Genomic DNA, 24,494 nt, shown 5'->3' with positions numbered 1-24,494 from the left:
TACCTCCACACAGTTATAGTACAATAAACACATACTGCATTTTTGGGTGTTTGAATGTAGCGATTCACTTTTTTATAGAGTGCCGTCAATAGCAAATTTTAAAACTTTAAACTTGAGGTTTAAAAAGGCTTTTAGCAATTAATGCTCATACTTCAAGACTTATTAAAGTGCTAGCTGGATATTATGCTTTTACTCATAATTGTAATCATGGTTCTGGGTGGTCATTGTATTTTAGGTCATTATTGCGTGGGCGGTTGTTGTGCTGTTTATGAAGTTGACGCTGATTTCTTCTTGATTTTCAACCCCTTTTTGTTTGTTATACTGGTCGGCTGCTCCTTAATCTTATAGCTATCCCTCCTTGGGCTATGCAGTTATTTTACTTAGTGATTCTTATTTTACTGAGTGGTTATTATTTTCGGAAAGATTATTATTGTTTTCCATTTTCATTACAGTGTAGGATGAACATTTATCCGGGTGGTTGTCAGAGGGTCAGGATGCTAGGCTAAATTGAAACTACAGGTTTAATTCCCAGTTGGGGCTTTGCCATTGTTCTCCTGACCAAAGTGCTTCTTCTCAATTTCCTTAGGAAGTAGTCAACTGTACACACAACTGTACACACGTAAATAACAGAATTATTATGGTGTAAGCTTGTAATGTTGAGCTCAGTAGTTCCTTTTATTTTATTTTTTTCTGGATGATTATACTGTCACAAAATCACAATGACATGCCAATCGGCAAGCAATCGTAGATGAGAAGAAAAATACTGTTCAAATTTTACTGCAATTCTAGTTCAATATAGTAATGAGAGCCATCACCATGAGTTCAAATATCATTGCAGCTAATTGAGGCCTTTCTCAGCAATCAACTCTTACAAAAAACTGACAGTGTCGGAACAATTAAAGACCCTGTTCTTGTCATCCTGGTTGAATTCTTGATCCAGGTTATTGGTGAATTTTGATAACAGGAAGGACAAGGCCTGCGAGTGAATAACATTAATGCAATGATGAGTTAAATGATAACAGGTAATGGGGTGTAACTGAACAGGGTTGTTGGTCAAGATGTCGCCCTTCCGAAGCAACTTGGGTCTGGTTATTCCCAATATAATGAAACATTAATTCCAAATTATTTTCAGAACATCCTCTGGGGCCTATAAAAGCAGCTGTGGCATCCATTTTCTTTTCTGTTCTTTATCTGCTGTGATTAACAAGAGCCACGGCAGCAAAATGTCACAGCGCAAGTGCAAAGCAACATAAAGTACGACGTGTTACATTGTTAGCACGATGATGTAACAAATCAAATGCATCGAGGAGCAGGTGTAGGCAGGGTGCCATTGCTGCCTGCAAGGTGCAGAGCTTGTTCCAGGGAGCGTTCGGCGCTGAATTGTGTGTTTTCGCCCTTGTGTGTTCCCAGTTTAATTTCGTGGGGAGGATCCTCGGGCCTCGGGGACTGACGGCTAAGCAGCTGGAAGCGGAGACCGGGTGCAAAATCATGGTGCGAGGGAAGGGCTCCATGAGGGACAAGAAAAAGGTGAGAGGTCACGGGTCAGAGGTCACCGTCCATCTACAGCAAACAAGCCTGAATGCTGAACCCACACACGTCATGCGTCACCAGTCTTTTCTCGTCGTTTTCATTTATACTTCCGGGTCGGTTTGAACTGTGGGGCTGTGCCGATGCTGCACAGCTTCTAGGCTCCCAAAGACTCCTTTTAAAAGACATACGCAAAAGTATCAACAGAGAAAATATGGGGTATGCTGTATCTCTTTAATAGATGTCAAAAAGTACAGTTCTCCTGGGATACAGTGTGTTATGCTGTGAAATATTCACTTGAGTTTATGCAGAAGATTGCATACTGTATATGGAAATAACATAGTGGAAATAACATTTGAGTGTTTTTCAGATTAGGTACAGGTTTATGAAATGTGTTGTGAAATAGCACAGGCCTGTATATAAGGAAATATTATTTTAATATTGTTGAGGACATTTGTGAAGAGGATTCTGTTGTTTAATATTAGACTGGGCTAAACAACCAAAGAATGATGGCAGTGGTCTTTATTTTCTCTGAAAACTGTAGGGAATTTTAAATGATGAGTGGCTGAAAGTGGGGAAAACAATGAGGGAATTCCTTATGTCTGTTTTTCTGAGATTTTCTTTCCAATTCCACGGGCCTCACCACAGCATACAGTAGCTTGCTAAAAGGGCTCAGCTGCTACAATACATGACACGTAGTTTTCAGTTCAATTCACGTTTCAGGTAAAAATGGCATTTTGACTTCCAAATCCGCAACATTTCTTTGTCTAATCTTCCTCAACATTCTTGCTTCAACTTCCTCGATTCCAGTCACTTCCAAAGTGAGACTTCCCGAATATATCACATCTTTTTCACATTGTCACAGTTACCGTGTCAGAGGCCTCGACAGCTCTGCGAGGGCTGGGGAATTGGCTCACAGATTGCAGATGCCAGATGCTAACCACAAGAGGCACTAGTCTGCACTGAGGCAGGGAATGTCCTGCTGACTGCTAAGCTCCCACCGTTAGGTGATGGCAGGGAACATTAAGGGTCCTCTCCTCTGCTTCCTGGTCACAAACAACCTCAGGATGCAGGCTGTATTACTGCGCTGAGAACAAGTGCCTCAGCTTGAGGGGCCACTTGAATGTAGGGGCAGACAAGCCATTTTAAGATGTTTATTTGCTTACAGCCCTGAATGCAGTAGACTAAGGAGAATGCACAGACGCAAGGATCATCATCAGTATGATGAAAATATTTCTAACCGCACGTAATGAGCAGCAGATAAACAAAGAGCTAGGTCGGTCTAGGCTACGGTAGGCTAAATGCCTCTTAGCATGAAAATAACTTTCAGCAGTTTAACAGGCTGTCCCCTACAGCACGAAACAACCCTCCCTCACATAAATACAACATTGGAAAATATACAATACTTAAGATTACAGCCCTGTTATTTGCAAAATGGGGAAATTATTTCACAAATTAAAAGTTTGCTAATTTCAGAATACCGTTGTTTGATTCCCCTACATTTTTGCACCTTCGTATGCCACTTCTGTTCTGACGACACCAGGATTTCACTGGATCCAAAGTTTTATTCCTAACCCCAGATACACAGATAAACATGTAAGCACACACCATGCAGAATTATGCTACGGCTGTCCTCCAAGGTGAAGATTGTCTTCTATCTTTGCCGCATGTCTTGGGTCAAAATAGTTGTGAAAGTACCCTGCAGGTGTCCAAATATTTTATTTGGCCATCCCATCCCTGGCACAGGATCTGCCCTGGGATTGAGGGCTGTTTTTAGAAACACCCCCTCATCCCCCTTACGTCCCCACACTCGTGCGCCCCAGTGGAGCTTCTGGGGGTCGGTGGGTGTGGTGTACTTCTCCCTCTGTCTCTTCTCGGAACTGCGGTGCAGTTTTGTCTTTCTGAAGCCCACGTGCATGTCCAAGCTCTACTTCCCCACCGAGGCATAGGGTTTCCTTTCAGGGGTTTACTGTTGGATTCTTATTGGAGGCCCTTTCCTTCTGCTAGCTCTGTTAGCTGTGTTTTTTTTAACCAGTGTTTTATGCATCAGATGTGCTCCTGCTCTTGCAGTATTTCCAGTGCGAGCTTGATGTTTTCTCAGTCCTAAAGAGGCCCTCAGCAGCTATAGTCATCAGGGTGTAACATATTCTAACCCACGGCTTAACACACCCAGTCCCTCTAGATGAACTCTCCCCACCCCCCGCACACCCCCATGCAGGAAAAGTGTGTGTGTGTGGGTGCCTGTGTATGCCTGCACACAGTTGCTCACCTCTTCTCAAGTGGATTTTCATGAGTTGCCGACAAGTCCTCTAACAAAAGAAAGGTCCTTTTGAGGGAGCTTCAATGTGCGGTAGGCTTTCTGAATACAAAGCTGATTACAACACAAACTACGAAGGACATTTCTTCTAGTTCACCACAAACGTTTCTCAGGCCACACAGGCCTGTGTGTGCTACAGTTGTGTGCTTTTTCTTCACGTCACTGGAGCTTTTGGCATTTCTTGGCCCACGTTCTACAGATGGGAGTCAATACTATAGTGGTACGGTTGAACTCATCTAATTTTGCTGTCAGTGTCGTATTGTTACTGGCGAGCTATTACAATTACAGCAGTTTCAAACGTACTTTATCATGGAGTAGACGACAGTCTAAAAGCCAAGACGGGGTGATCAACTTGTTCTCGTCGACATACGTTTTCGACAAACGTGATCCATACCGAAATTCAGATGCGTCTGTTTTGCACTCATAGATACTACATACGGTTCATTTTAAAGTTGAATTAACTGGAAGCATTCTGTGTATCACACTCTATTCAGCCACTTCTATGTCAGCAGTGCCCCAGCTTTACATACATTACATTAATGGGATTTCGGCAGACGCTCTTATCCAGAGCGATGTACAGTTGATTAGACTAAGCAGGAGACAATCCTCCCCTGGAGCAGTGCAGGGTTAAGGGCCTTGCTCAAGGGCCCAACGGCTGTGTGGATCTTATTGTGGCTACACCGGGTATTGAACCACCAACCTTGCGGGTCGCAGTCATGTACCTTAACCACTAGGCTACAGCTAACACAAAACGTCTCGTCAATGTTACTGGAAAGTTTTGTCAGTGCTATAACATGGGCACGACACAGCAACAACATTGCGATAATATTTTGTGTTAGCTGGGACTGCATTCCCCTCTCCTCGTGGTGGACGGCAGGTTACATTCGAGGGCCTCCCACCAAAGGCGAGGCAGTGGAAGCCATTTCTGCAGTCGCCCTTGCCCCTGCTCCAGTGGTACAGATAAAAGGTTTTATTCCACCCCATTCACTTACTCTCAGAGGGTGAAGTATTACTTTTGCTCCGATTGAAAAAGAATGGGGAATGAACTTATGGTACGTAATTGTCACCAGAGCCCAGGGTAAATATAGAGTCCACGAGCGAACCCAGCTGGAGACGGGGCTTCTGAAGAAATATCGCCAAACTCGCCCCTGGGAACAGGGCTGCCCTTCCTTTCAGTCAGTAACGCAACACCCCAGGGTGTAGCAAGCCGATAATTAGACGTAATTGCACGGCGAAGGCATTCCAGCCCTCCGATCAGAAATGCCTGGAGTGAATATTCAGCAATGGTGTCGTTTCCCTAAACGGCACGATTAGGACCTGTGGACACTCGTAGCCCTACGTGCAGCCTTACACTTTACTACCCAGATGTCTGGTGTTCCTCATAAACCTGTTTTGGGTCATCAAGTTTCCTGTTTTATCAAGACCACTTGGGGGGAGAGGAAAGAAAAAGTCTCTCAAGACAGTTCCTTCCCAAAATAATGCGCAAACCCCCACCTTCCATTTCTGCACAAATTTGGAATTCTCTTCCGCTGATGCAGAAGATGAGCTCTCCTCCGTGGCCTGGGAGCTGCATTGCCATGCAGATTACTGGCATTCAACCAAGCAGTAGGGCTCACTAGACAGCAGTTACCTTCGCACCCCGTCTGACCGCCTAACCTCTCTAGCCTTGCTACGCCACAGCTAATTACGGGTCACCCTGCGAGGCTACTGGCCACAGTCAGCGCTATCAGGACGTGTGCATGCGCTCCAGCAGTGGCTTAACAGGATGAGCCACTCAGCAGCCCCTCAAACACAAAGAACCTATGATTGCATGGGCACCTATGGTGTATTTCTGCACTATGTCAAACTAACATAGCTTAAATGTCACAAGCAAAGTAGTCAATGCGTAGGATTGATGTAATTACGGCGAAGAACCCAGACAAAAAATGAATCCCCCACAAAATAAAATGAGTAAAGTTAAAAAAAAAAGTTACGCACACGGAATATGAATTTGGCAATAAACACATCTACCCACATCACCCCCCCCCCCCCCCCCCCCCCAACCTCACTGCTGCCCAAGGTAATGAAAATAATTCCTGGCTACTGCTTTTGGGAAATGAGACCCAGATTAGTAATCACTTGTATATAATGATTTCTGTGGGAGAGAAGGCCTTGAAGAAGATGTAAATATTGCCTCATTGTTTGGTTGATTGGTGATATGGGAAATAATACCCCAAGACTGTCAGATAATGTCAGGTGTGCCGTGTGGAAAAAACGCACAAAGAAAAAAAAAAAAGAAACTTCAACAAATCTCAGCATTTCCCATTAATTAACTAAATTGTGGCACCACAGTTTAATTCGCCCTGCCAAAGTTTAAGAATGCAGCCAAAATATTTTTTACTCATAATAAACATGCTTTGCACCGCCCCTTGCTATATGTGTGCAGGAGATGAGAGCTGTCTGTAGTCTCTTCTGAATGCTTGAATCCCGCATCTCAACTTCCGCAAACCATCAACCCAAAAGCAGGGGGCATTCTCCTGGACCCCCCCAGTTCGGGGTCCTGTCACCACGGTTTCCAAAGATTCTCTGGGACACTTTGAATCCCATTCACAAAAAGCAAAATAAAAGTCATTAAAATTCATTATCGCTAAATTCAAACACCGAAACATTTGGATAGTGTGACACGGAAGGAAAAAGGTTGGGAAACGCGCCATGTCGAGATTGATTCATCGGTAAGACACGTGGGATCACAGTGGTATTCTGAACCAAAGGCACCTGGTTCTCAAAGTTAAACCGTTGAAAATGAACAGCGAGTGGGATTGAACCCAGTCCGACCCGCTGTTAAATCCGTTCAGGTTCCGAGCGATGGAAGTGTTTGAACATGTGTCTTCAGGGGCCATATCTGATCAAAATACGAGCTGGACCGAATACAGGCATAGGCCCCAGGATTTGGAGAGCCTTGTGTTGCATGAGCAATCCTTATCATTGCTGCTGCCGTTCTGATCCATGCTGGGAAGAGTGTTGTCTGACTCATTGTCATGACAGCGATTGCGCCAATGGTAGCCATTTTGTTTGGGTTTTTTTTGTTGTATTTTTTTTTATTTTTTTTATTTTTTATGACTCACAAGCTGCATATTCATCTCTGCAAGTGCATAATGAAACATGAATGGAAAACGTTGCTGCTTAATAGCTGGACTTTAAAGGAGACTTTGAAGGGAGCCATTGTATTGAGCTCGCTAGTATTTTTGATATACATTTATATGCCACTGTGTTTCTGCTTAAAAACATTTTTTATTGTCATTTTATTTAACATTCTCACCAAAACTGCATGGAGGCTAACTGGATTACATTTATGGATTTATATAATTAAGTGCGCAAAAGCAGTCTGTTCATGTTAAATGACAAAGCTTTTATCTGCTTTTACAAAAGCACTCTAGAAACCCACTTGCAAAAGGAAGGTAATGCCTTTGGAAACATTTTGAAGTGCTTGCGGGTCTAACATGCTATGAGGTCTTTTCATAAAACGTATAGCCAGCCCCAGAAATGTGAGACCCGGGCATTAGTGACACCATTAATTTCACATTAGCGGAGTGCATTTACATACATTTAGTTATTCACAATGTATTCACATTTTTGTCATTGCTGAATGACTTGCAGTTGGCAGCAACATATTAAGGGTCTGAAATTAAACGGAAATACACATGCTAGCATTTGTGCATGAAGAGCGATGTTTATGCAGACAGATAAATGGTAGAAACAAACATTTTAATAGAATGAGTAGAACATTAAAATAAAAACTGTCCAATATGTTCTTCCCTGGGCTAGTCTGAAATGGAATTTCTTGGACTGGTTGTGCCTTTTTGTATGCTGTGGGGTGTTTTCATCAGTACCTTGACTGATTAGTCATGTGGTACAAGTAGACATAAACGCAGGAGCTTTTGTTTGAAAATCAGCAAGCACAATTGTGAAAATTTGCCCTTCTAGATAGCCATAATTTTTATCCATTTCCAGAAGTGGAGGAAGAAAGACTATTTTGCATATGTGATTGCTGTATAATCAAACCTTGATTTTTGTTTATGTGACATGATTTATTTTTTTTTTAAAGTGAAGCTGGGCATGTTTGAGATTTTTCCCATGATGCAGCCTGTCTAGTTCTCTGCTCTCTCTCTCGCTCTCTTCTTCTCTCTATACAGTCCCCTCCAAAAGGATTGGAACAGCAAGGTCAATTCCTTTGATTTTGCTATACACTGAAGACAATTCAGTTTGAGGTCAACATATGTTCATGAGATGACAGATCCAAATTTCAGCTTTTATTTCCTCGTATTATCTAGATTTGTCACCTTTTGTATCAGACCACCCAATTTTTAGGTGAGCAAAAGTATTGGAACATGTGAGTGACAGTTGTTTCTTGTTGCCCAGATATGTCCTGTTAGATTGATTGGTTAAACTATAAATAGTTTTGAATGTCTACTCTTTGTTTTAGCATGGCTCCTTCTGGAGTGGGCTCACTAATCTTTATTGATGATGTAAGTGCAGCAGGGTGAATTTAGAAGTCTACAAAAACATTCTGTCTGCCAACTTATGCAGAAATGCATCCAAACTAATTGGGAGGAACTTCATCATGCTGCAAGACAATGTCCCAAAACACACTGCCTACACAACAAACAACAAAAAGAAGAATGTAACAGTTTGGTGATGTGAATGGGTCGCAGGCTTGATGCAGTTATTGCACGCAAGGAATATGCTACCAAATATTAAGTGTTATTTGTTTTAATTTACTTTCAAATACTCACTGTTCCAATACTTTTACTCACCTAAAAATTGGGTTGTCTGATACCAAAGGTGCTATGTTCTAAGTAGTTTAACAGATCTCGGTGTAAATGCCAGGAAAAGATTTTTTGAACTCTTGTCTCGTGTTAATTTTTCTATCTCACCCCAAATGTATTGCAAAAACAAAAGAATTGGCCTTGCTGTTCCTGTACTTTAGAAGGGGACTGTATATCTCATTCTGTCTCTGTCTCTGTCTCTCTATCGCTCTCCTCTATTCCCCTTCTTTGTCTGTCTACCCCCCCCCTCCTCTCTGCAGTGAGTTACATGCTTCCCTATATGGGACATAGCCAAAAATGTTGTGACATTTTCAAACAGGGCTATCGATCTGCTGTGTACGCAGTTCAGAAGGACTCCATTTGGCCTAGGAACCAGTCCCAACCAGGGGTCAGATACAACTACTGTGACTACAGTCTTCTGTTTAAAGAGATACATCACAACCACCATTTCCAAAGTGTGTGACAGCCTTATGTACTGATTTAAAAAATATATATTTTCCTTCCAGTATATGACATCCTTCAGAAATAATGCTTAATTAATATTTTCTTTAACATGTTTTATTTATGGCCAGTGAACAGCAGACTGAGTGTGCTGCTCCCAGCATTACACACAGATTAGCTTTCTTACACCAAAAATACAGAGGTCAAAAAACTGGGATCTCACCGTTCTTGAAACCCTGGAAATATTGTCAACCTAAAAATGGGAATTGTGTACATCTAAACTCAATAAGTCAATACATGTGGACTTATCTTTCATAGCAAACAAACATCAATCTTATTTGCGAGCTCACTAGCTTGATGTCATTTAACATGAAGACCAGCAATGTCAACGCGCTGACGTTGCAAACAAATTGGCCAGCTTTCTGGCTTGTGCATTAAGCCCACTGCCAAAATCCTCGGAACCGGCATTCACTGCCAAGTACATCTGCAAGAGTATGTCCTTGCTGAGGCAAAATACCATTAAACTAAGGTGCCTGAAAGCCTCAAAGTTTTCCACTCCCACACATCACCACCCACCCAGCCCCCCCCCTTCCAAAAAAAAGGAAAAAACCATCTTCAAAGTAGCCCAATTTCACATTTCATGGGAAGTTGGCTGCTGCATCAACAAAAATAATCCTTGAAAAGTTGAATGCTTATCCAACAGCATTGAGAAGTCGTGAAAATATAAATGTGTTTGGAGCGGAAACCTTGATGAAGCAGCAGCCCTGGTGGGCAAGGTCTTCTACCGTACAAGATTTTGTCCGCTTCCACATTGGAGACGCTCGGCTGGGTTCTCCCGCTAGCAGAGGTTCGTCCGCCTCGCTGCTAAAAGGGAAGCGGGATTGGCATCGGCTGACACGTCCAGCGGCGAGCACCCTCACAGGCGTCCCCTGCTGAGAAACGGTCTGCGGTCGGCTTTTTAGCAACGCAGCGTACATCCCTACCGCAGCAGGACGTTACAAGAAGCAAAAGCCACCGAACTCCCGTCTAATTAACAGCACCCAAAACAGCCTTTGCTGCTGCTGGGCCCGAGCATTCACACGCGTGTATGTCTCGCAGCGCGCTAAAGGCGTGGCTAATGTAAGCCGTTAAGGACGGTAGTGTTAATCCTATAGCATGTCAGGGAAAAATGTGGAGTGCCATAACAGTCTGACAGAACTGCATAGCATAAAAATAAAGAAATACCTTGTCAGAAACTATTCAGTAGTGTGTACGTTGGATGCTTACTTTATGAACAGATACTTTTTAACGGTCATTAACCGGTCATTTCTTACTATGTCTTTTGCGACATCAAGGAGGAGCAAAATCGAGGGAAGCCCAACTGGGAGCATCTGAACGAAGACCTGCACGTCCTGATCACGGTGGAGGACTCCCAGAACCGGGCCGAGATCAAGCTGAAACGGGCCGTGGAGGAGGTCCGGAAGCTTCTGGTGCCGGCGGTGAGTAGCTCAACGGTTTCACCGGTGTCGGCCATAACCACTGTGGAAGGCAGAACGAATCAGAGAGCCTCTGTGGGCGATAGTCTCGCTTGTGCTGCGATTACTCATGTGCTGATTGGAGGAGAGCGTGAGAGAGTAACTAAGGCTAGTTTGGGGGGGGAGGTGGCTGAAGGACAGACAAACTAAAGAACAAATTGGTGTGTATACAGACTGGCCTAAACTTTCATAAACACAATCAAATATGTAGCAATAATAACGAAGAGACTCCTGATACATAACCTGCTGAAATGAATAAGACACGCCATGGGTTATTATTTATTATGCGTTGTTTGTTACAGCTACATTAGAGAAATCTGTTCCAGAGTAGCTGCCCTTTAAATCCAATTATCATTGTAGGGGCCGTGTGCATTACCGCTGAATGTCAATTGTGGGACTCAGCCGGCGACTCGGTGAATAGAAGCCCTGACACTTCTCATTAGAACCAGTCAATACCGAAGCCTTTATCAGCTCACCGTGTTGCTGTAGTGCATAGTCAGTAGTGCGAACGTCCTTGTGTACGTGTGGGTATTTGTGTTTTTGTGTGTGTGTATGTGTGTGTGTATGCGTATAATGACCAGGGTCAAACGCATACATTTTTTTCCAATACGTTTATACGTTTGAAGTACAGCAAATTCCAAGTATTCGAACTACAGAATGCATTAAAAAATATATGTTTTTGTGTTACAATGTATTTGAGGCACATTCAAATACTTTTTAAGAATTTCAATATTTTTTAAAGAACATTTTTAAACTAAACATAACTAAACTAAGCATACTGCAAAAGGTACTCCAGGACAATTATGATTTTAACACAGACAGGCGAGCAGGACAACCCTCTGAACTTTGTGGCAAAGCAGTTTTAAAATCATAATCAGTCTAATTCAGACTGCGCATTGGATCTCAGTAAGTGAGTCAGTTAGTGGCTAAAGAGGGGGTGAGTGTGGTTGAGTGCTTCTGTGGAATGCGGTTTAATCGCATAAGATCTAACACAGGCACATTCTGTACACACACGTGTGTGTGTGTGTGTGTGTGTGTGTGTGTGTGCGCGCGCATCCCTCACAAGAGAAATGTGACTTTTCGGCAGAAGGGTTGAAGAGTTTAAATTAGGCTTTAAAAGCCACCATGCACCGGCACAAACTGTAATACAATTAGCATGACCGGTGTGGTTAATATCGTTGATTTAATTACCGGTGCTCATGAATTAATGTAGAGCACGAGATGCGATCGGGTCAGGTCCCGGAAGGATTGGCCGGGATCGTCGGAAGGTTTGACGTCTCCGTCGAGCTCGGCCCTGAATGGTAATTAACGCAGCAGCTTAATTGCGTGGCGGCGGGAAGAGACACCAGTTAAAATCCTCCAAACGAGCCGGAGAGGAAGAAAAAAGTCACCGTCTGCGTTCCAAGTGGAACCGTTGACGCAATAATAACAGTTTTCAGTCTTTTATACTGTCACATCAACAATTTAGGTTTCCAAGCTCTGCCATTCTTTTGTCGAAGGACTTAATTGTCCGGAGTAACTATGATGATGAATTTGCTCAAAACAATGTCTTAAAAAGTAAAAATTTCATTCATAAGTCTGTCATCATGTCTCAAGGCCTTAAAAAAGAAGAAGATACTTTATTGAACTTTGTAGGGTAATTTGTCCTCTGCAGTTGACACATCCTAGTTACTTAGGAGCAGTGAGCAGCCACCATTCAGTGCCCAGGGAGCATTTTGTTGTTAAGGGCCTTGCTCAAGGACCCAACAGCTGGGCAGATCTTATCGTGGCTTGAAACATCAACCTTATGGCTCCATGTACTATGTGTAGGGTAGTGGCTAAAAAGGGCCTATTCTGTGATTTGTGTAGTCCATGTCTTTTCGAGCTATAGTTCAGAAGCCATATTTGCTTTTATTGTATGGTTGACCTCTCCCAGCATCTTCATATCAGAAGGGGAGTGAGGAAAGCATCCCAGTCTTCCCTCCTGCCTCAGAAGACTACCATCCCACAGGGCAGCCGTGGTAACACCGCGGGTAACTGAGCAAGGACGACAGCATCACACTGCCAATAGGGCTGGGCGATATAGCTATCGCGGTACATCGAATAGTTTTTTTTAGCGCAAGAAGTACTATCTCTGGTAGGTGGTGGTAGGTTTTATTCCTTCTTTTCATCTTTAATCATACTTGATACGGTGACACATCTCCAAAGTTCAGTGAAATGCTTCCGGGGGAAAAAACACTTGTATCTACTCAATGTTGTTGAACTTACCTTGAAAAGCACATCGCTTACATTTTAGCTCTTTATCCTTGTAGTCATGTTTTTATTTACCACATGGAAACAGCATGGCCCTGTTGCTGTCATATCAACATTGAAGAGATACGAGTGACGTTTCTTTCCCCCGGAAGCATTTCACTTTGGCTCAGAAAATTGGAGGTGTGCTACCGCATCAGGTATGATTAAAAAAAAAAAGGGAAAAAAAGACTGAAACAAATCTAACACCGCATGCTATATCGGCCAGTCCTAGCTGCCATGGTAACATCCCTCTGGGTACCAGAGGAAATGCGCTACCATCCTACTGGGCTGCCATGGTAACAGCTCTGGGGAATCCCCCCCTTCTGGCCACTGTCATGACTGGCAGCCCCTGTCCTTTCCTTTCTTGGAGGTCCAGAGCCAACGGCGGGTCTTTTGCTGTTTACTTCTTGTTGTAGCGTACTGAGTATTCTTTTTATCCACGCGTTGATTAGCATTTGAGAATGCGTAACCATTATCTTGTTTGCCTCCAGCACTCACAGGCGCTTAGAAAAAAGATTCAGGAGACTTTCCTCTTTGTGAAAAGGCAAAAAAAAAAAAAAAAAAAAAGGCGCACAAATATGCTGTTTTAACTCCCCTGTGGGGGTGGAGAGTAATCAGCGCTGGGATTCGCATTTAGATTGAACAAAGTCAAGTGACATTTCACTGGGCTCCATTCAGAGGAGTTGAGTGTGTAAATGCTCTTTTGGCTGTGCTCCCTTTGGTGAGAGAGAGGGAGAGAGAGAGAGAGTGTGTGTGCGTGTGTGTGTGAGAGAGCATGTGTATGCGTGTGTGTGTGTGTGTGTGTGTGAATGTGTGTGTGTGTGTGAGAGAGAGAGCCTCAGCCAGACAATATGAGTGTGTAAATGTTCCCTTTGGAGAGAGAGAGAGAGAGAGAGTGTGTGTGTGTGTGTGTGTGTGTGACTGTGTGTGACTGTGTGTGTGTGAGAGAGAGAGAGCCTCATTCAGACAGCATGAGTGTGTAAATGTAAATTTTGCTTTGCTCCTTTCAGAGGGGATGAAGGTGTGCAAATGTTCGTTTTGCTATGTTTCCCTTTAGGGGGAAAGAGAGCGCATAATTGTTTATTTTGTTTTGCTCGCCTCCGAGTGCGTTTGTGCGAGTGTAAATGTATTTTGCTGTGTTCTGTTTAAAGAGGATCAGCGTGTGTAAATGCACATTTAGCTTTGTAAACATCCTCCAACTGTGGAAGCTGGCTCACTGGAGGCCCTCACCACAACACGTTGGGCCGTCCTTTCCCTCCTCTCATGCCCCAAGACATGGCTCTTGGTCTCAAGAGTCTCCCTATTGTGCCGAATGTTTTCACACCGTTTAAAATTTAGCCCATGTCTATCTATGACCGTCGTTTCCTTGGTTTGCACATGGGCAGATCTGCTGCCACATTACGTTTCATCACCTATCCCTTTGTATCGACTTTTCCAAGGATCTTTTCCGTTTGGTAAACGGACAACATCAGGAACGTGCGATTATCATTTAAAGATATGCTGTCCAGCTGTATCCATTATCGATCCCCGACCTGGGTTGTTGCCCCACCCATTGGACTTTGCTCCACCCCAAAATGAAGTCCCGCCTCTAGCCTTATCCTTCCTCACTTGCCCCTCCCACTTTTCCTCTGCTTCACCGGCTGCAGCTGGCTGTACGTAAATGATATTTAATGGCCATCAGCTGCGAGAGGAACGTGAGAATATCTGACTGCCTGTGCAGATGCAGAGTAGCATTTCCCTCTGTCGTCATTTTAATATTCAGCCCTCATAGAACGCACAGAGGCACCGGACGCCCGAGACAGACATTTTTAGGGTGAGCGCGTGTGAAAGAACGGAATGTGATTTGCTGAGACTACGCAAAGGATAAATGTTCCATATAACTGAATTTAAATGATTGCTTGCACAAAATGTGAAATCCTCTTTCATAATCAAAATTATGTATTAGTGTTTACATACACACCCTGGTTTAGATTTATAATAAACAAGAAATCCACAGTATAACAATAACAGAATAAAGAAAATACACCACATTTTAGCATTCTCCATTTTTTGCATCCGCCATTAGACTAGCCTTTCCTCGATTTGAAACAAATTATTTAACGGAAATTACCACACAGGCAAGTGTAGTTTTTCTAGAAAGTTCCAGTGTTGTTTTCAGCGCTGTGGTAAAAGACCAAACTATTAAGAAACTCAAACCCCAGAGGCAGCTCTGCTTGCTACAGCTGCTCCCATTGGTTCCCGAGCGTCTCCTTGACCCCTGCCCTCCCGCCACCAGCGGCTCCCATCAGCCTCGCGGAGCGCCCGGCGCGCGGGGGGTGCTATAATTACCCCCCCCCCTCATCCCGCGTGCGGGCCGGAGCAGCGGCTGGCCGCTCGCCCGGGGACCTGACGGGCAGCAGCAGCTGTGATTGTCAGGCCAGAGAGATAAAGGGAGATTTAAACGAGGGAGAGCCATCCTCGGGCAGGCAGCGGCTTTGCGTGCACCCGTGGGACATGGGGGGTGGGGGTGAGGGGGGGGGGGGGGATGAGCGCTCAGCCAAACCACAGTCTGAACGGTCTGAACAAACACCCCCATCCACCCCCCCCCACCCCGAGAGAGAAACAGTGTCGCGATGGTTATCCTCTACTGACAGAACTGCCGTTTGTCTTTAAGTTTGTTTTTCATCAGCCAGTTTTCTCATCTCGGTGTGTATCATTTCGCTTTGTCTTTCTTGCTCTCTCTCTTTCTCTTTCTCTCATTCTCACTCTGTTACTCTTGGGAGATGTGTGACCGGAATGTTCTGACCTCCCGAGTGGGCACTGCTACCATTGCGTCAGTGTCTTGGTTGGTCCCAGTGAATATCTTTGTGGTGACTAGCTAGTTAGTGAAGCGCCGTTTAGGCGTTCAGGTGAAAACCCGGACATATTTGGTTGTGAAGTCAAAGTCTTTGACCCGACTAGGATGTAGACGGGCTATATCCGTGTAAAACCCGGGCTACATTTGAACTACATTGGGGTCAACCAATCCATTACTAATGTCTCAACCTAGATTTCCACCCGTCTAGACGTCTAGATTCCAGATTTTGCTCGTTGGGTTTGAACCAGTCATACTTCTTTTTGCAGATATCTTGCAAAATACCTTTTATGTGTTTGCAGAAGTCAGTGATGGACAGCCCGTGGTAGCTTCATGCATCGTAGGGTTCCCAAAACCTCACTCCCCTGTCGCGGTGGAGAAGTGTAACACGTATTTTACTTGTGGCAGATGAAAAAGTAATGCCGATTGTCATCGTGTTTGGCTTCGTCCATCAATCAACAGGATGCGGGGAATGGATAAGAGTTGCAGCTCACTGACTCATGTGAGTTTCCATCTGCTCAGGGCCCCAGCAGCCCTGCCCCAAACATGCTGTTCTGCCACAGACTCCCTTGAGAAAAGTCTTAACATTATAAAAATATTACTGTACAAAGTGACAGCATTGGGAATAACTAACACCTTAGCTGGGGTACAGAGAGAGAGAGAGAGAGAGAGAGAGAGAGAGAGACTGACAGACAGACAGAATGAGAGAAAAAGAGACAGTGAGAGACTGAGTGAGAGGTAAATACAAAGAGAGAGGAGTGAAAAAGACAGGGAGATGGTGAGAAACACAGAGAGAGGAGATAAATACTGTGATAGAGGGAGAGAGGGAATGAGTGAAAAAGAGTCAGAGGTAGAGACAAAAAAAGTGAGCAGGAGGGAGAGAGGAGTGAAAAAGACAGGGAGAGACGGTGAGAAACACAGTGGGAGAGAGGAGAGAGAAATACCGAGAGAGAGAGAGGTGCAGCTGATCTCTGACAGAAGAATAAAGATGCTTTACGGTGTTTTCAGAATTGCATTAATCCTGAGGGCCCAGCAGCAGCGAACACAGAGGAAGTCATGGATTAGGGATAAATCATGTGCCAAGGTGCTGTATTAATATTAGCAATTACACAGGGGGTACTTGTTTGCGGAGGCAGTGGTAGTTGGTAGAGATTTGTAGCAGCGGTTATTCTGAGGTTACCGTTTGCGGTAATAACATTGTATTGCAGCGGCAGCAGAGCACAAGTCAAGGCTGCCATCCCCCTCATGACGTCTGCTGTATTTCTGCATTTATTTATATATTTACTATCGGAACGGCCAGAATACTAGGGATGCAGAACACAAGAAAGCTATTCAAATTCAGTAGGTATCGTATATAAGAACGCAAGAACAAAATAACACAGGAATGCTTTACGACTCGGAAGAGGCCGTTTGGCCATTTAAGCTCTAACTCAAGCCCTCGACGGCCACAGTGTCTGCAGGTTTTTGTGGTTTCCTTTCAATCAGCAGCCATTTTAGGCCTTGGAAACAAACAGCGCGTGTGGACTCCAGCCAATCAATGGCAATCAATGGCAATAAATCACTGGCACTGAAACACACTGAAAAACCAGCAGACGCCGCAGCCCTCAAGGGCTGGAATCTCACACCCCCGGTCTAGAAAACATCTAGCGCTGCGCCGGGTCTCCAATAACCCCCAAGGGTCTCGTCTTCCACTGTTTAGAATGTCATTATTACACGCATTAGCGCTATAAAATATTTCCCAGTAACAGTGCAACATTGAATTAATTTGCAATGTGCCCCCTTGTTCTTGCATTAACCACCTAAGCCTGAAAGGAACTTCAGTAATCAATTTTATTAATCCATTTAAAAACAAACTCAATCAACCTTCCCCTTAGGCCCATATTGTTGAGACTAGAGATATTGAGTGCAATATCTATTTATGGTTGATACATGGAAACAGTTTAATTTTCCTTATTTGTACTTTTTCCCAAGATCTATATCATTATAATATGGTGCCTTGAACTGGACACAGTACTCTAAATGTGGACTGATGAAGACATTTCCTGTGTTGTGCAATAGTAGACTTTAAGTTACTGTTACACCAGTCTTTTTATTTTATCAAATTCTTATTCTGCTCCTGCAATGAATGTAGCTCTCTTAAAATGATACGATATGACACGTTTAATTTGCTGGGTGCGCGGCCAATTCTGAATTCTAGAAAACATCTTCTTGAATTATTTAGTTGCGCTAAATAATCCAAACTGTTTTCCGAATCGTTGGATGTTTTCTGTAAAAGTAACGATTTTACATTGGTCCTTGTCTAGCTCACACAGCCCCTGCATGGTTTTAATACCTTCAGTTGTTACTCCGTATTTTAAATCCACTCCTCTCATTTCTACTGAATTCACTGTAGCATGCCACTCCAGTGGTCCTTTGTTGAAAAGTCATGAACGCTTATAAGTTGATTTGAGTCGGTGCCTTTTGTGTCACGCTCAGAGATGTGTCACGCGTGACCTCCCTCTGCGAAAGCCGATTAACGATGTATCATCACGGTATTCCTTTGTCCAAGAGTAATTCAAATGCCTCCAATGATATGATCGATCCCTACATATGACAGGAGATTCAGGTTAAACTAATAGCCCTGTAGTATCCCGGATCAGGATTATCCCTTGTCAAGAGACTGGTGTTATATCTTGATGGCTTGTGGATTATTATTTTTTAGAGGGCTACAGTGTAATCCCTAGTTCTTGAAGTGCTATTGGATATGTCATTAAGTATTTGCCATTGTTCTAGTAATTCACCCACTCTTATCTTAATATCCTTTAAAATTCCTTGCTATTGGATATATACAGTATTGCATTTTATCATTTAATGTTATGAAACGATATCTCTCCTCCATCTTAATGCTTGTAATGTCTTCTCTGACTTAACAGCAAGGATTGTATCATAGAAGTAAGTTCTCTTGGCCAAAAATCATTTCATTGTCAATCGTGGCACACATTTTGCAGTGTACCTACTTGAAATAAAAAGACATAGGCCTAAAGGTTGTCGATATGTGGTTATCACATTGAAAATGTTACCGTTGGAGGTGCTGTCTTTAAGTATGCTCCACTATAAATGTGTTGTTGCAATCCACCCAACCCATGACCTACATTAAATCCCTACCGCAGTGTATTTTGACCTTGACGTTGAATGATGAACTTAAGCATCTCTTACAAGGTTATTACATGCCACATGCCAAGCTGGTGCTTGAATGAAAGGAATACACATTTAGGGAAATATACCTTTTTTCTGACTTGCCCAGACAAAATCAGACAAGATGTTCGATTTAATCTTTACCTTTATGCATTCACTGGCTCGGTTTCCATGTTAGCTTAGTATAAAGACTTGAAGCCAGTAGGAGTCAGTAGCCTACCTCCGTCAAAGTGAAGAAACCTTACAGCAATTTGGAAGCTGTTTTATTCACACGAGGCATCATGTATATTTGAAATACATGTGCAGGGAAAATAGTTGTAAAAACGAGAGATGTTGTCTTTCGTTTTTACCATTGTTTATTTGAAATACACATTTCTCATGTAAATAAGACAGCTTCAGGATTGCTGTAAGGTTTATTTCTTCACTTTGATGGAGGTAGGCTACTGACTCCTGTAGTCAAGTCTTTATGCTAAGCTAACACGTTTTGCTATCATGGAAACCGAGCCAGTGAATGCACAAAGGTGAAAATTGAAGTCAGAAAAAAGGTGTATTTCCCAAAATGTTGGTGTATTCCTTTAAAGCTGGATGCTTGAGTAGCAAAAAGGGGTCATGCTAAGAAATGTTTTTAAGTTTTCCCTTCTTAAGCACAAAGTATTATTATGCTTTGAGTGAATCTGAGCGTGGGACAGAGAGCCCTTGAAGCTGGAACTCTCTCCGAAAGTTAAATAAATGTGAAGTGCAATACTGCTGGTCTCAAGCTGAGGAGTCTCTTTTCCCAGAAGAAAACCTGCAGGGTCCACCTAAAACAAACAAACACTTTTGAGCGTGTGTGCGTGCGTCCTTGTTTGCGTGCGTGCGCATATTTGTGGACAGTCTTTCCACCTGGCAAAGGGTTTTCTGTGGAATAATACGCTGTGGTGGCTTGTTTCTGGGCGTAGTGTAAATAGTGGAGAAATAAATCCCCATGACAGGGCAATGCACTGGTTGCAGTTTCATTGGCGTGCTGTTCTGCATTAATCTGGCCTTGGCCAACAATGGGACAGACATGCCAGGACTGGACGTCCATATTCCGACGCTCTGCTTTCAAATTCCTTTTCTTCCTCCTTTCCTTTTCACTCTTGGTCCTTTCCTGTATAATTCTGATTTTTCATTGGTCTAACCTCTGTCTGTTTGGGCGAGGGTTGAATTATTACTTTATTTTATTTTATTTTATTTTAAAGATTTTTGGGGGGTGGGTCTATTTGAAAAATATTAATTTTGATGATCTGACATACAGTTGGTTGCCTGTATATGAATATGAACATTTGCTAATGTTTCTGCCTGAGCATGTGTTTTTCATTGAAGTGAATGTACATCTCACTCTTCCTGAAAAATCTTGGCAACCAGATGGATCTTGAAGCTGTTAAAGACATTGAGTCCTTAGAGGAGTGTTCCCTTAAAGAAACAAGCAGAAAATATCAGAGATGGATTGACACTGATTAATTGGGAGACATGAGCCATGTGCTTGTGTGTGTGTGTGTGTGTGTGTGTGTGCGTGTGCCTGTGCCTGTGCGTGCGTGTGTGTGTGTTGTGTGAGAGAGAGTGACGTAAGGTGCATTTCACTTCTGTTAACTTTCAATTTTCTGTTGTTCAGCTTGAACCCCACCAAGACACATATGCGCGCGCACACAAAAACATTTGGGCGTATACACACACCTTGCACACACGCACCACACTCCCCACTGTTCCTGTTCAGCACTGACTCATTCAAGCTGTTCCCCCAATAACTCAACGTCCAGTTTTACGCACTGGGAGTGTTAACGATCTTAATATCTTAATTTTCTCAAGGTATGTTTTGTTTCTTAGCATTGAGTTCCATTATTAAGGGGGAAATAGTGGTTGTTCACTGGCCCGCGCTACCTTCTACAAAGCAGAATTGCAAATGCCTCGTATTAGTATGTGGAGCCACCGGAAGCTTGTCCCAGGATAGCCCAGCATGCATATTAATGCTGCAGGTGCAGCCGGTCGGTAAGGTCTTGGCAGCAGCATGACGTGCGCTAAAGCTGTGACCACTGTGCTCTGTCCAGCTCGGACTCCCCAGTGTCAGCAGACTCCATTTTGCATCCCAGGGTCCTGACATAATGAAGACGGTTCCACCCGCTGCCTGGCCTGACCCGCAGCTCATTTAACATGGGAGCACAGCCACAGGGTGTCTGGCTTCTGTTTCTGCATTGATACTGTATCTCGGTGTGTTTTGACTGTTCATTTAAAGCTAACCGCTAATTTCTTTTGCTGGACAGAATCGGTCATAATTGGCGCCTGATGTATTGAAAGTGCAGTACCGTGGCACAGTGCTGTCGATTGGCATGAAACCACTGTACCACATTTTTGACAATGACTGGTTGTTTGGCAGTTCCTATTTTTTCTCCAGCGGTGGTTTGTTTGAATGACCCCTTTGCTTGTTTGTATGCTTGTTCGTTTGTTTTAAGAAACACGTCAGAGCAGCAGTACGCCACACGTTTGGTGTTATGTCTATAAGTCTGGCTTGTCAATGTCTGAGGTCGTGACCCGTGCGTTTTTCTTACAGAGAGCAGCGCTCTGCGAGTGTTAAAATCTGAACTTGAAATGACACGTGAAAGGTAGAGTGAGGGAGAGATAGCGACTGGGGTGAGAAAAAAATAAATAGTTTAATCAGGGAAGAGGAAAGGTAGAGCAGAGAGTGGGAGGCTGGCAGAAAGAGTGAAGGACAGAGCGCTGGAGACCAGCAGGGAGAGATATCGGAGTGGGATGCAGACAAAGAGAGCAAACGAGAGAGCGGAGAGAAATAGGGGAAAAAGAAAGTGTGAAGGCAAAGTGAGAGAAATAGTGAGTGTAGTCGGGGGGAGACTGGTGCTTACAGCAGTACAAGAAGATGCTATGCTAACACAAATGGACACTCTGCTTACTTCAAATCAAGGGGTAAAAATGCACATTGAGATTAAGATCCTTAAGACCAATTTAGATTTGAAGTACCCTGTCGGAGCAGGGAGCCGTTTTTGTTGGTGGGGGTGGGGACGGTTTGGAAGAGAACTACTAATGGCCCGCGTCATTTATTTCTTTATTTTTTTATAGCTTTTAACATGGCAACGCACTTACTGAAAAGCTGGCAGCGGACACCGGCGCTAAGCATAGGCTGGGCTAACTGTCCTTGTAATGCCCAAGGAGAGACACTGCTTTTGCTTTACTTTTCAGTGAAAATGGACTATTACAAGGCGCTTAGCCAATTTGCAGCTGACAAACTGCGCATCAGGTTTGAACCCATTAGGACAGAAAGTAATTTATTTCACAGCCAGTTGGCTGCAACTTTTATAAGGGTTACTTTTTATTCAGGTACAAGGTGGCTCAAACAATACACATGAATGGGTTTTAAAGTCAAAGTAGTTATATAGACCGTGCGTTCAGGGAATCATCGGACTCTTCTTTGCACCTTTCGTGCGAAACACTGTGGTGCTGGAGCTGACAATACGCTGAAATCGTTTGAAAAGTTGTGAAAGCACTGTGGGCCGACATTGGCTCAGGAGGTAAGAGCGGTCTTCTGGCAGTCGGATGGTTGTTGATTCGATCTCCTGCCCTGGGTATGTCGAAGTGTCCCTGTGCAACACACCTATCCCTCAGTTCCTCCCGCTGAGCTGGTCGGTGCCTTGCATGGCAGCCTATCGCTGTTGGTGTGTATGTGAATGGGTGAATGAGAGAAATTAACTATATAAACAGTACACAGTATGCAGTCCAGTTCACAGTCCTTCCTGCTTGTGTACATTTCTTACGTTAGTTAAACGGGGGGGATTTCAGGGGCGTTCATATGTGGGTGTAGAGTGAGTCTCCCTGCACACTGTGCCACACAGTCTAGCCCTAGCCGTATTATTTTGAGGTGATCCGACTGTGTTGGCTGTGTAGGCTACTCCGCCAAGCGCAGATGTCAGGAGCCTTTGCACCTGGGCTTGTGTTTTTCTGCCACCCTAACGCTGAACGGAGCGAGGGGGGGAGGAGGGACGGAGAGATAGTTGGCAAGGGGAGGAGGGAGTTGGAAAAGAGATAGAGAACAGGGTGAGAGTTGGGGAAAGCAGGAGGAGCAGAGTAAGAAGAGAGGACAGTCAAAAAATGTGGTTTAATTTCATTTGAAGTGGATCCTAGGTTAAGTGCTGTTGTGCTGTTCAGTTGTAAGGACATACTGTATGACCCTTAAAACTGGCTTATACCAAATGCCTATCATACTACATTGTTGTTGGCTATCATATGGCATAATTAAATGCTTATAGTGCATAGTGCTTATTGTTAATTTAATACACTTATGCAAGTTGTTTTATTTTGGTCATAGTTCTTAAGCATGGTTATGATACTTGTCTGCATGTCTGCAGTGAACTTGAAAGTGCACGTGACCTTGAAAATGTGCTAGTGAGAGAAGGATTAAGAGAAGTGAAAGTCTAGAGAGAGCGATACAGAGAAGAGAGAGATAATGGGGTGAGAGAGGTGAGGGAGCGGAACTATGGAGAGTGAGGTCGAAGAGAGAGAGAGAAGGAGGTGGAACAGAGAGGGTGAGAGGGGAGTAACAGAATGGTGGGACAGGCCAGAGAAAGACATGCGATCTGTTTCTTTAACCCTGGGTTGGGTGTATCCAGCAGGCCAGGCTTGTTTGAGGTGAGGGGGGGAGTAAATCACTGGGGCGAGCTGTTAACGAGTGCGAAACACTAGACCCTGACCCAGCCTGTCGAATGCCACCGCCTCCCACCGACTGTGTACAAAGAGCCAGCGAGCTGTGACATGTCACTCAACCGCTGCGACATGTCACCCTGCCTTTTCCTCCGCCCCGCCCCGACGCACATGCCCAGCCACGGCTTCCTCGGCCCCGGACGCCATTTCTCAAAACAGCCTCACTCGACGGAAGCACTGTGGACCTGTGGACCTACAACCACCTCCAAAACAGCTGGGCGTAAAGGACTGTTACGAGAGCTTCGTTCCTGTTTGGCTTCCCAAACTAGGTCAGAGGTGGAGTGCGTGCGAATGTGCGGTGGGGGACATACCTCCCTCTTAAGCAGGTGAAAGATTCATGTGTCCTCTGACCATGGTCTGTAGCACAGTTCTGCCGTTCGGCCGCTCATGTGACTTTGCATCACTCCCTTCCCCTCCCCAAATCATGGGTTTCGGAGAGAACCTAACGCAATGCCACCCCCCTTGGAGGAAATCCAATTTATTGTGCAAAAGAAAAAACGAGGTCAGAGGTAATGGGAACAGAGTGATTTTTCGTGACTGTCTGGCTATAGATTGGATGTTCCAAAGCACGGCCTTCTCCTTTTTTTTCGCGTCCGTCAGCGAAGGCAGGCGAAGAAACCGTGGGAGCTTTTTCGACTTTCACCTCTTCCCGAATTTAAATTAACCGCTTCTGGGGCAGGGCAGCTCAGCGCCTTTGCACAAGGGTCCCCTGTTACCGTCTGCAAAAACATTGGACATTTTATTCAGCAATTATTTCTCTTCTACTTATCTCTTATTTTCAGCACCAGCCAAATTAAAGTTGGCTTAGAATCCAGGTGCCGCGCGCGTGTCAAAGGTTAATTGCTGCTTTTGGCGTGTAGATGAAATATGGCTCGCGGACGCTGGCT

At 44.1% G+C, this 24,494-nt stretch overlaps 1 protein-coding gene across 5 annotated transcripts in view; it reads left to right on the top strand.

Moving 5' to 3' along the window:
* qki2 (QKI, KH domain containing, RNA binding 2) overlaps positions 1 to 24,494 on the top strand; it is a 68,063-nt gene that overhangs the window by 27,825 nt on the left and 15,744 nt on the right. For all 5 annotated transcript variants that reach the window (XR_009706111.1, XM_061227311.1, XM_061227309.1 and 2 more), the window contains 2 exons: positions 1,411 to 1,527; positions 10,425 to 10,568. Coding sequence is in view for 4 of the 5 variants with exons in the window: in XM_061227311.1 (XP_061083295.1) it covers positions 1,411 to 1,527; positions 10,425 to 10,568 (261 nt within the window). In the remaining variant the exon portion in view is untranslated. The remainder of the gene's footprint in view (positions 1 to 1,410; positions 1,528 to 10,424; positions 10,569 to 24,494) is intronic.

The sequence above is a fragment of the Conger conger genome, chromosome 2, assembly GCF_963514075.1.
Source record: "Conger conger chromosome 2, fConCon1.1, whole genome shotgun sequence".
Lineage (NCBI taxonomy): Eukaryota > Metazoa > Chordata > Actinopteri > Anguilliformes > Congridae > Conger > Conger conger.
The sequence above is the reverse complement of the archived record's forward strand: the minus strand, read 5'-3'. Positions and strand labels throughout refer to the sequence as shown.